The following is a 12,863-nucleotide window of genomic DNA, read 5'->3' on the forward strand; positions in this document are numbered from 1 at the left end:
CGAACAAGTTTATATATTCTTAATGTCATCATTGTAGCTTGATTATTATCCATTCATTTGTCAGAGTCTTATTAGAAAACATCTTTGTCAAGGCTTCTAAACTACAATATGTATTTATTATAGAAGCTAAGAGAGAATCCAGTATATTGCCTTGCAGATTTCTTTCTTCAAAGAAAAATGGTTTTAACACAGAACATGACACATAGCTATCTAACTGACCTGAGGGCCAATGAACACTCTGTACTTGTTATCAGGAACATCTCCCCCAATGAGGAAGGAGTTTGGACCTATTTGCTGCAGCAAGTACAGTCGTGCTCGCATTACTTTGTTGACTCTTCGGTTAGTTTCCTCAGGACTGTAAGGAGAGAACCCATCTGGTGAGGGAGCTCTCCTTGGAGGAGTCACACGTCCACTCTGAAACTACAAAGTTAGGGTATTTCATCAATCATCTTAAACAAATAAATCAACCTAGCTACATTATTTATGATATTAGAAAGCAAGGAGAAATGCAAACTCTTCACTATTTATAAACCCAGATAGCAATTACTTGCAACCTAAACACATGTGACAAATTAGTTATACACGAAGCAGGGTTTAGCAATCAAACAGAATAAGGCTTGCGTCACATTTAACAAATGAATTTAAGATATACAAGAGCTCCTTGACTGTTCCAAAATCAGATGACCTCCAATTCTTACTACTCCAATTCTATCTTTTTTCATGTGCTGCTCTGAGAATGTGAAATACATTTTAAGTGCGTGTGGTAACTAATTAACAATATGAAACCTACTCAAATTTAGTTCAAAACGAAGGTTCAAATCCAACCCTCCCTTGAGCTGGTGTGAAAAACAACAGCAGTAAGGTTGAAGTTTATACAACTGGTGGAAATGATTCTAAGCACATCGCTTTTCAATAAAATAAATTCACTTATTTAAATAGCACTTCTAGATCCTACAGACACTTCAAAGTACTTCATATCCAATTAATTGCTTCTGAAGGGAAATTATTAAAATTGGCAAATTTGCTGCCAATTTGTAAAGAGCAAGATTCAAAAGATATTTAAGAAAGTGACTACTTTTTTCTTTTTAAGAAGTGGTGCTGGATGATGGTTAAATGTTGGTCAGAATGCCAGACCTTGCCTGAGTCCTCAAATTTTGTCCATGGACTAGGTGTTAAAAACAAAAAAGTTTCATACTTGATAGAACAGTTTAAATTTAAATTTCCCACCCTCACTCTAATTATAATTACACCGAGGTGGAGTGTGGTTCTCAGACTATTCAGGACTGAAATTCTAGCTGAAATCAATAGCTTTACAAGAAAATGAGAAATCATCGAAAGAGAAACAGAACAACACATTTAGGCTGAAACTTTGTACATGTAAAGGACAAACAAACTTAAAACACTGGATTTACCAGAATCATATCAGTACTTTGTTAGTGTTAAATTGAGGGCTACTTAGATAAACATACCACATAATTGCATACTGTATCAGATCTAAAAGGTTACAATAACCAGAAAAGATTGTTAAGACACAATTACAACTTGTTCAAAGAGAAAGGTGAGGGCGAATGAAGAGGAGCCCAAAACCTCAGGGTCATAAATACAAGATAGTTGTGGATAAAATACAATTCAAAAGAAAATTATTGGATGGAATTTGCTGCTTCCTCAAATGATTTCACATGAAAGCAACTAGTCCTTCTTAAATGCACAAAGCTAACAGGTACAATGCAGAAAGGAACAGAAGTATACATTAGTGAGCTTTGCGAAGATTTGTAGCTCAGGTTGAGGTTCTGGATATGGGTTTGCTTGCTGAGCTGGACGGTTCTTTTCATTTCAGCTCAGCGAGCAAACCTACATCCAGAAGTATCGATAAGAATTAAATGAATTAGGACAGAAGACTTTTGTACAGCCTAAATACCAGTGAACCAGTAGGACTGAATGGTCTGTTTCAACACTACATATGCTATATACTGCCTTTGGAGCTGCAATTTCAGTTTCAAAAGGTGTTAAATGTTGGTACTACAATTACATCATTATATGCATTGAACAGTTTTGAAAATTTCCATTAATATGGTAGGGCTGCTATTTTCCAACATGGCTGATTAATTGAAAGATGGAATCCTGTTAGTTTCAATTAAGTTTAATTTCTATAGATTTGTTCTTCATTTCATTGACCTGGATTTGTTCTTCATTTCATTGATGCAAGAACACAGTAGGTTATGGACCAATTTCAAGCAAGTGAGATTAGTGTAGTCTGGTGTCTGTTGGTCAGTACAGACATGGTGGGCTAAGGGACAGTTTCTATGCTGTATGACTACCACTCTCTATGACACATCTTTCCTGGAACATGGCATGCTAACATATTTATACCAAGTTAAAAATCACACAACACCAGGTTATAGTCCAACAGGTTTAATTGGAAGCACACTGCCTTTCGGAGCGACGCTTCTTCATCAGGTGATAGAGAAGGTGAAGGAGCATCGCTCCGAAAGCTAGTGTGCTTCCAATTAAACCAGTTGGACTATAACCTGGTGTTGTGTGATTTTTAACTTTGTACTCCCCAGTCCAAGACCGGCATCTCCAAATCATATTTATACCAAACATGCTAACTAATATTAAACGTTCTTGGGTTAACTTCAAAATATATTGATATATGATTAATTAATTGACCAACATTTAAAAGTTCAGCTCATTGCAATGTTAGACCCTGTACACTTAATTTATGAACTCAGATTTTTCCCACAGTAATTGGAGAAGATAGAAAATCTTACTTCTTGCACTTACAGGTACTGGTGATGTCCTTTTCCTTCTTACACCAGGTGATTCAGACTTTGCAGTTGTTTTTGAGGAAGATGACGATGACGTGGCAGAAGACGAACTACCAGGGGAAGGACTGCGCCTTCCTCGCTGTATTTGTGATGAGACTATCACATCTGCCTGACAATCAGATGCTTGAGTGCCTAACTCAGGTCCATCTGCTTTCACTGGAATTGGTTTCACAATCTACAAAGTAGATAGAAAAGGATCATCATTAATGCATTTCAAATTTACTGCAATCAAGAGGTCTTTAAAAATTAAACCTTTCAAATACTAGTTGAAACTTCTGCCAGTTTGGAGTAGGCAAACTCATGAGCTTTTGTTGAAAAATTCTTTCATGGGAAGTGGGTGCCACTGGCTGGTCAGCATTTTATTGCATGTCCCTCGTTGCCCTTGAGAAGGTATTGGTGAGCCACTGCACGCCACGTGCAGTAGGTAGCCCCCAGTGTTACGAGGGAGGGAATTCCAGGATTTTGAGACAACAATAATGATGGGACTGCATCATGTCACAATAGTGTGTAGACTGGAAGGGACTTTACTTCGGCCCTCCAAGTTTGTGCTGATCCAGATCCTCTATCTAAACCTGTCATCTATCTTCTAAGGATCTGTATCCCTCTGCTCTCTGCCCATTCATATATCTGTCTGGATACATCTTAAATGTGCCCATCTCTACCATCTCTGCTGGCACGCATTCCAGGCACCCACCACCCTCTGCATAAAGAATGTTCCACGTATATCTCCCTTAAACTTGTAGCCCCTAGTAATGGAGTCCCCCACTCTGGGGAAAAAGCTTCTCGTTATCCACCCTATCTATACCTCTCATGATTCTGTAGGCCTCAAATCAGGTCACCCCCAAAGTCCATCTCTCTAATGAAAACAATCCTAATCTACTCAACTTCTCTTCATAGCTAGCACCTTCCATACCAGACACTATTCTGGTGACCCACCTCTGCACCCTTTCCAAAGTATCCACATCCTTTTGTTCATGTGGTGACCAGAACTGTACACAGTATTCATAGAACATAGAAGAATACAGCGCAGTACAGGCCCTTTGGCCCTCGATGTTGCGCCGATCCAAGCCCACCTGACCTATACTAACCCACTATCCTCCATATACCTATTCAATGCCCGCTTAAATGCCCATAAAGAGGGAGAGTCCACCACTGCTGCTGGCAGGGCATTCCATGAACTTACGACTCGCTGAGTGAAGAACCTACCCCTAGCTTCAGTCCTATATCTACCCCCCCTTAATTTAAAGCTATGCCCCCTTGTAATACCCGACTCCATACGCGGGAAAAGGTTCACACTGTCAACCCTATCTAAACCCCTAATCATCTTGTACACCTCAATCAAGTCACCCCCTAAACCTTCTTTTCTCTAATGAAAACAGCCCCAAGTGTCTCAGTCTTTCCTCATACGATCTTCCTTCCATACCAGGCAACATCCTGGTAAACCTCCTCTGCACCCGTTCCAGTGCCTCCACATCCTTCCTATAGTATGGCGACCAAAACTGCACACAATATTCCAGATGCGGCCGCACCAGAGTTTTATACAACTGCATCATGACCTCAGGACTCCGGAACTCAATTCCTGTACCAATAAAAGCCAGTACGCCATATGCCTTCCTCACCGCACTATTTACCTGGGTGGCAACTTTCAGAGATCTGTGTACATGGACACCAAGATCCCTCTGCTCATCCACACTACCAAGTATCCGACCATTAGCCCAGTACCCCATCTTTTTGTTATTCTTCCCAAAGTGAATCACCTCACATTTAGCTACATTGAATTCCATTTGCCACCTTTCTGCCCAGCTCTGCAGCTTCTCTATATCCTGCTGTAACCTGCCACATCATTCCTCACTGTCAACAACTCCTCCGACTTTCGTATCATCCGCAAACTTGCTCACCCAACCTTCTAACCCCTCTTCCAGGTCATTTATAAAAATGACAAACAGCAATGGTCCCAAAACAGATCCTTGCAGAACACCGCTAGTGACGGCACTCCATGAAGAAACTTTGCCATCAACTACTACCCTCTGTCTTCTTCCATCCAGCCAATTCCTAATCCAAACCTCCAACTCACCCTCAATGCCATATCTCCGTATTTTCTGCAGTAGCCTACCATGGGGAACCTTATCAAACGCCTTACTAAAATCCATATATACCACATCTACCGCTTTCCCCTCATCAACCTCCTTCGTCACCTTTTCAAAGAATTCAATAAGGTTTGTGAGGCACGACCTGCCCTTCACAAAACCATGCTGACTATCCTTGATCACATTATTCCTATCCAGATGTGCATAAATCCTATCCCTTACAATTCTCTCTAAGACTTTGCCCACAACAGAAGTGAGACTCACTGGCCTATAGTTACTAGGGTTATCCCTACTCCCCTTTTTGAACAAGGGAACCACATTTGCTATCCTCCAGTCTTCTGGCACTACTCCTGTAGACAAAGAGGACATAAAAATCAAGGCCAATGGCTCTGCAATCTCCTCCCTTGCTTCCCAGAGAATCCTAGGATAAATGCCATCAGGCCCAGGGGACTTATCTATTTTCACCTTTTCCAGGATTTCCAACACCTCTTCTCTACATACCTCAAAGCCATCCATTCTACTTATTTGTGACTCAGTATTCACATCGACGACAATACCCTGTTCCTGAGTAAATACTGAAGAAAAGTATTCATTCAGTGTCTCCCCAATCTCTTCTGCCTCCACACGCAACTTCCCACTACTATCCTTGACTGGACCTATTCCTACCCTAGTCATTCTTTTATTCCTAACATACCTATAGAAAGCCTTAGGGTTTTCCCTAATCCTACCGACTAAGGACCTTTCATGTCCCCTCCTTGCTGCTTTTAGCTCTCTCTTCAGGTCCTTCCTGGCTACCCTATAACTCTCAATCGCCCCAATTGAACCTTCACGTCTCATCTTGAGATAGGCCGCCCTCTTCCATTTAACAAGGGATTCCAATTCCTTATTAAACCACGGCTCCCTCGCACGACCCTTTCCTCCCTGCCTGACAGGTACATAATTATCAAGGACACTCAATAGTTGCTCCTTGAACAAGCTCCACATATCATTTACACTCTTGCCTTGGAGTCTACTTTTCCAAGCCACACATCCTAAGTCATGCCTCACCGCATCATAATTTCCCTGACCCCAGCTATAACTCTTGCCCTGTAGTACACACTTATCCCTCTCCATCACGAGAGTAAAAATCACCGAATTATGGTCACTATCCCCAAAGTGCTCACCTACCTCTAATTCTAACACCTGGCCTGGTTCGTTACCCAGAACCAAATCCAGTATGACCTCACCTCTTGTTGGCCTGTCTACATATTGTGTCAGGAAACTCTCCTGCACACATTGAACAAACACTGACCCATCTAACGAACTTGAGCTATAGCTTTCCCAATCAATATCAGGAAAGTTAAAGTCCCCCATAACCACCACCCTATTACTGTCACTCATCTCCTGAATCACCTTCCCTATCCTTTCTTCTACGTTTCTAGGACTAATGGGAGGCCTGTAAAAGACTCCTAACAGGGTGACCTCACCTTTCCTATTCCGAACCTCAGCCCAAACTACCTCAGATGGCAAGTCCTCATCCATCGTCCTTTCCACCACTGTAATACTATCTTTGACAAGCAATGCCACACCTCCCCCTCTTTTACCCCCACCTCTGACCCTACTAAAACATTTAAATCCTGGAACCTGCAACAGCCAATCCTGTCCCTGTTCTAGCCATGTCTCCGTAATAGCCACAACATCGAAGTCCCAGGTACCAACCCACGCTGCAAGTTCACCTACCTTATTTCGTATACTTCTTGCATTGAAGTATACACACTTCAAGCCACTTTCCTGTTTACAGACACCCTCCTTGGAAATTGATGCCATGTTCCTAACCTCCCTCCACTCCAGGCCCTGCACCCTGAAGCTACAATCTGGGTTCCCGTGCCCCTGCAGAGTTAGTTTAAACCCCCCCCAAGAGCACTAGCAAACCTCCCCCCAAGGATACTGGTGCCCCTCAGGTTCAGGTGTAGACCATCCTGTTTATAGAGGTCCCATCGTCCCCAGAAAGAACCCCAGTTATCCAAAAACCGGAATCCCTCCCTCCTGCACCATCCCTGTAGCCACGCATTTAAGTGTTCTCTTTCCCTATTCCTCGAATCTCTATCACGTGGCACGGGTAACAAACCAGAGACAACAACTCTGTTCGTTCGAACTCTGAGCTTCCAACCTAGCTCCCTGTTTGGCCACATTCAGAATGTGGCCAAACCAAAAGTCTGATACAACTGTAACATGACCTGCCAACTCTTGTACTCAATACCTCTTCTCCTGAAGGAAAATATGTCATATGCCTTCTTGACCACTCTATTGACCTGCATTGCCACCTTCAGGGTACAATGGACCTGAACACCCACATCTCTCCTCCCACAGTCCAAAAATGTGCAATCTAGGTGAATTGGCCACACTAAATTGCCCATAGTGTTAGGTGAAGGGGTAAATGTAGGGGAATGGGTCTGGGTGGATTGCGCTTCGGCGGGTGGGTGTGGACTTGTTGGGCCAAAGGGCCTGTTTCCACACTAAGTAATCTAATCTAATCTAGATCAATTTTCCCCAGCACTTTTCCATTTAGCATATAGTTTGCTCTTGAAATGGATCTTTCAAAATACATCACCTCCCATTTGCCCTGATTGAATTCCATCTGCTATTTCTCTGCCTAACTTTCCAAACTATCTATATCTGCTGCATCCGCTAACAGTCCCCTTCACTATCTGCTACTCCACCAATCTTAGTGTCATCTGCAAACTTGCTAATCAGACCCACCTAGATCTTCCTCCAGATCATTTACGTATGTAAATCATTTATGTAGACAGGCCAACAAGAGGTGAGGCCATACTGGATTTGGTTCTGGGTAACTAACCAGGCCAGGTGTTAGAATTGGAGGTAGGTGAGCACTTTGGGGACAGTGACCACAATTCGGTGACTTTTACTCTAGTGATGGAGAGGGATAAGTGTGCACTGCAGGGCAAGAGTTATAGCTGGGGGCAGGGAAATTATGATGCGGTGAGGCATGACTAAGGATGCGTGGCTTGGAAAAGTAGGCTTCAAGGCATGGGCACAATTGATATGTGGAGCTTGTTAAAGGAGCCAACTATTGAGTGTCCTTGATAAGTATGTACCTGTCAGGCAGGGAGGAAAGGGTTGTGTGAGGAGCCGTGGTTTAATAAGGAATTGGAATCCCTTGTTAAATGGAAGAGGGCGGCCTATGTAAAGATGAGGCGTGAAGGTTCAATTGGGGCGATTGAGAGTTATAAGGTAGCCAGGAAGGATCTGAAGAGAGAACTAAGAGCAACAAGGAGGGGACATGAAATTCCTTAGTTGGTAGGATTAAAGAAAACCCTAAGGCTTTCTATAGGTATGTCAGGAATAAAAGAATGACTAGGGTAGGAATAGGTCCAGTCAAGGATAGTAGTGGGAAGTTGCGTGTGGAGGCTGAAGAGATTGGGGAGACATTGAATGAATACTTTTCGTCAGTATTCACTGAGGAACAGGACATTGTGAATATTGAGTCACAATTAATTAGAATGGATGGCTTTGAGGTATGTAGGAAAGAGGTGTTGGAAACTCTGGAAAGGGTGAAAATAGATAAGTCTCCTGGGCCTGATGGCATTTATCCTAGGATTCTCTGGGAAGCAAGGGAGGAGATTGCAGAGCCGTTGGCCTTGATTTTTATGTCCTCGTTGTCTACAGGAATAGTGCCAGAAGACTGGAGGATAGCAAATGTGGTTCCCTTGTTCAAGAAGGGGAGTAGGGATAACCCTAGTAACTATAGGCCGGTGAGTCTCACTTCTGTTGTGGGCAAAGTCTTAGAGAGAATTGTAAGGGATAGGATTTATGAACATCTGGATAGGAATAATGTGATCAAGGATAGTCAGCATGGTTTTGTGAAGGGCAGGTCGTGCCTCACAAACCTTATTGAATTCTTTGAGAAGGTGACTAAGGAGGTAGACGAGGGTAAGCGGTAGATGTGGTGTATATGGATTTTAGTAAGGCGTTTGATAAGGTTCCCCATGGTAGGCTACTGCAAAAAATACGGAGGTATGGCATTGAGGGCGAGTTGGAGGTTTGGATTAGGAATTGGCTGGCTGGAAGAAGACAGAGGGTAGTAGTTGATGGTAAAGGTTCATCTTGGAGTGCAGTTACTAGTGGTGTTCCACAAGGATCTGTTTAGGGACCATTGCTGTTTGTCATTTTTATAAATGACCTGGAGGAGGGGCTAGAAGGTTGGGTGAGCAAGTTGGCGGATGATACGAAAGTCGGTGTTGACAGTGAGGAAGGATGTGTCAGATTACAGCGGGATATAGATAAGTTGCAGAACTGGGCAGAAAGGTGGCAAATGGAGTTCAATGTAGGTAAGTATGAGGTGATTCACTTTGGTAAGAGTAATAAAAAGATGGGGTACTGGGCTAATGGTCGGATACTTGGTAGTGTGGATGAGCAGAGGGATCTTGGTGTCCATGTACATAGATCTCTGAAAGTTGCCACCCAGGCAAATAGTGCGGTGAAGAAGGCATATGGCGTACTGGCTTTTATTGGTAGAGGAATTGAGTTCCGGAGTCCTGAGGTCATGTTGCAGTTGTATAAGACTCTGGTACGGCCACATCTGGAGTATTGTGTGCAGTTTTGGTCGCCATACTATAGGAAGGATGTGGAGGCACTGGAATGGGTGCAGAGGAGGTTTACCAGGATGTTGCCTGGTATGGTAGGAAGATCATGTGAGGAAAGGCTGAGGCACTTGGGGCTGTTTTCATTGGAGAAAAGAAGGTTTAGGGGTGACTTGATAGAGGTGTACAAGATGATTAGGGGTTTAGATAGGGTCGACCGCGAGAACCTTTTTCCACGTATGGAGTCAGCTATTACGAGGGGGCATAGCTTTAAATTAAGGGGTGGTAGGTATAGGACAGATGTTAGGGGTAGATTCTTTACTCAGCGAGTCGTGAGTTCATGGAATGCCCTGCCAGTAGCAGTGGTGGACTCTCCCTCTTTATGGGCATTTAAACGGGCATTGGATAGGCATATGGAGGATAGTGGGCTAGTGTAGGTTAGGTGGGCTTGGATCGGCGCAACACCGAGGTCCAAAGGGCCTGTACTGCGCTGTATTTTTCTATGTTCTATGTATATCACAAACGGTGGTCCCACCACGGATCCCTGAAGAATAGCACTAGTCACGGTTCTCCATTTTGAGAAATCCTTTCCACTACTAGTGTCACCTGCTGCCCAGCCAGTTCTCTATCCATATAGCTCGTACACCTTGGACCCCATGCGACTTCAAGTTCTCCATCAGCCTACCACGGGGAACTTTATCAAGTGATGGTGTTCCTATCGTCTGCTGACCTTGTCCTTCAAGATGGAAATAGTGTGGGTTTGGAAGGTGTTGTCTAATGATCTTTGAATTGCTGCAGTGCATCTTGTTAGTACAGAACAGCGGCCGTGGAAGGAGAGAATGGGGTGCCAATCAAGTGGACTCTTCGTCTTGGATGGTGTCAAGCTTCTTCAGTATTGTCGAAGCTACAGTCAGAGGCAAGTGGGGAGTATTATCACAGTAATCCTAGCCTCTGACCTGCTCTCGTAGCCACTGCATTTATGTGGTGAGTGCAATTGAAATTCTGGTCATTGGTAACCCCCAGGATGTTGATAGTGGGTGATTCAGTGATGGCAACGCATTGAATGTCAAGGGCCAGTGGTTAAATAGTCTCTTATTGGAAATGGTCATTGTCTAGCAATTGTGTACTGTGAATGTTACTTTACACTTCTCAGCCCAACTCTGGATACTGTCCATTTAAACATGTACTGCTTCAGTATCTGAGCAGACGCAAATGGTGATCATTGGTGAACATCTCCACATCTGATCTTATGATGAAGGGAAGATCATTGATGAAGTAGGTGAAGACATCTACAAAAAAACAAAATGTTAGTAGTCACATGGCATGCACCATTCACCTACGTGCCTCCTAACTCCTTGTTTAAATTATTCTCTGCTTCCTATATATTCAAGGGTCTTGTCTGGTTTCAGTTTCCTAAACCTTACATATGCTTCCTTTCCCTTTTTGAAAAATCTTTCAGCAATCGGTCACCATCCAAGGTTTCTGAATCCCTATCTTTCATCCTCACAGGAACATGCGGTTTGTGACCTTTGATCAACTGGCCTTTAAAAGATTCCCACATGTTGATTTACCATCAAATAGCTGTCCCCAATCTATTTTCTCCAGTTCCTGCCTAATTCGGTTATAATTAGACTTTCCCCAATTTCATACTTTCACACAACAACCATCTTATCCTTACCCATAACTATCTTAAAACTAAAGGAACTAAGATCACTCTTCCCAAAATGCACCCTCACTGAAACCTCAATCACTCGGCCAGGCTCATTCCTGATATGGCCCCTTCTCTAATCAGACTAACTGCAAACTATTTTTAATAAAGTCCTGAATGCACCTAACAAATTCTGTCCCATCTAAGCCCCTAGAACTAAGGGGCCCCAGCTACACTACAACAACCCTATTGTTTTTACATCATGAACTACTTCGATATTTGTTTCTCTATTTGCCATTGGTTACTGGGACATGAGATACTGAAAACCTCAAGTAGCTTGTGGTAATTTACACAGAGAGGTCTAAAGTACAACCTCATCATAGCGACTATACCTTTCCTATTCCCAAGTTCTACCCATATGGCCTTGCTGGATGAGCCCTCCAAGATATGCGCTTAGTGCAGTTGTGGCATGCTCCTTCATCAGTAAAACAATTCCCACACCAGGAGGCCTGATTCACGGCCCATCTGCTCCAGGTGGTGTGTAATAACATTTCTGAAGAAGTTGATTAGAACAAAAAGAGGCAAAAAAACCAACTCCCTTATTTTTTATACATTAAACATTTATACCCTGGGACATTGAGCTGCCAGTCCTGCCCTTCTCTCAATCATAGGACATAGAAAAGTACAGCACAGTACAAGCCCCCCCCTATTAAAATGCAAATCAATACCTTTGAATCGTTAAAGACTTTGTTCCTGTTAAAATAAAACAAGTATTCACTAGACACTAACTTTCATCATTGAGCATACCTGCTAATCCAGGCCCTAAAGTATTTACATACACAAGGGGCATTAGATAATCAATATCTTCTGTATCTTAAATTCAGTGTCCCTACTTCAATGAAACTCAGAACTTGTTATGTCTGTAGATGGCACTGTGATTATGATTTTTCAAGTGGAGTATCACAGCAATGCAGTAAGTTGTTATAGAAGCATAGTGACTGATAACTTTCCATAATTTGGAGGTCCAGTGTTGGACTGGGATGTACAAAGTTAAAAATCACAACACTAGGTTATAGTCCAACAGGTTTATTTGGAAGTACTAGCTTTCGGAGCAATTCTCCTTCAACCACCTGATGAAGCAGCACACTCTGAAAGCTAGTGCTTCCAAATAACCTGTTGGACTATAACCTGGTATTGCGTGATTTTTAACTTTGACCATTTTCCACAATTCGCTCAACATTTTCTGAAAACATTGTTCCCTATTACTTTAGCTTTCATTAAATGAAATTTATGTCCAAAATAAAGGTTTAAACAATGTGAAATCAAAACAAGTAATGATACAAATAATGCATGAGCTAATTTCGCCTTTCCCCAAATCCAAGCTTTATTTTGATTATTTTGACTAGAATGGTCAGATTTAAATTTAGACTGTGCGATCTAAGTATGTGCAAGTACTAACTTCCTCAGGATGCACTAATACTATTAAGTTAGCCTTCCCATAGTTGGCTGCTCGTGGTTTGAAAAAAACTTATGAACTGCACCTGAAGTATAAATCTCAATTTTTGTGTGACAGAAAGAGCAAAAGAAAAATGACATAGTTATGCATTCAAGAACCACTCAGAAAACACTACTTTTAATGTTTGCAATTCTTCTAAAATCTCAAACCAGTGCTGCTAGACACAGGGTTTTCTCCTAAATAACATGAGCCAGACTTCATTCT

General features: G+C 42.5%; 1 protein-coding gene across 2 annotated transcripts in view; it reads right to left on the minus strand.

Annotated features, from left to right (window-relative positions):
* map3k1 (mitogen-activated protein kinase kinase kinase 1, E3 ubiquitin protein ligase) overlaps positions 1–12,863 on the minus strand; it is a 130,343-nt gene that overhangs the window by 70,995 nt on the left and 46,485 nt on the right. For both annotated transcript variants that reach the window (XM_043689029.2, XM_087988960.1), the window contains exons 3-4: positions 2,785–3,003; positions 220–420 (exon numbers count right to left, since the gene is read on the minus strand). In XM_043689029.2, coding sequence (XP_043544964.1) covers positions 220–420; positions 2,785–3,003 — 420 coding nt within the window. The remainder of the gene's footprint in view (positions 1–219; positions 421–2,784; positions 3,004–12,863) is intronic.

This window comes from Chiloscyllium plagiosum, unplaced genomic scaffold, assembly GCF_037043375.1.
Source record: "Chiloscyllium plagiosum isolate Xiang-an unplaced genomic scaffold, Cpla_swu_hap1 HiC_scaffold_1, whole genome shotgun sequence".
NCBI lineage: Eukaryota > Metazoa > Chordata > Chondrichthyes > Orectolobiformes > Hemiscylliidae > Chiloscyllium > Chiloscyllium plagiosum.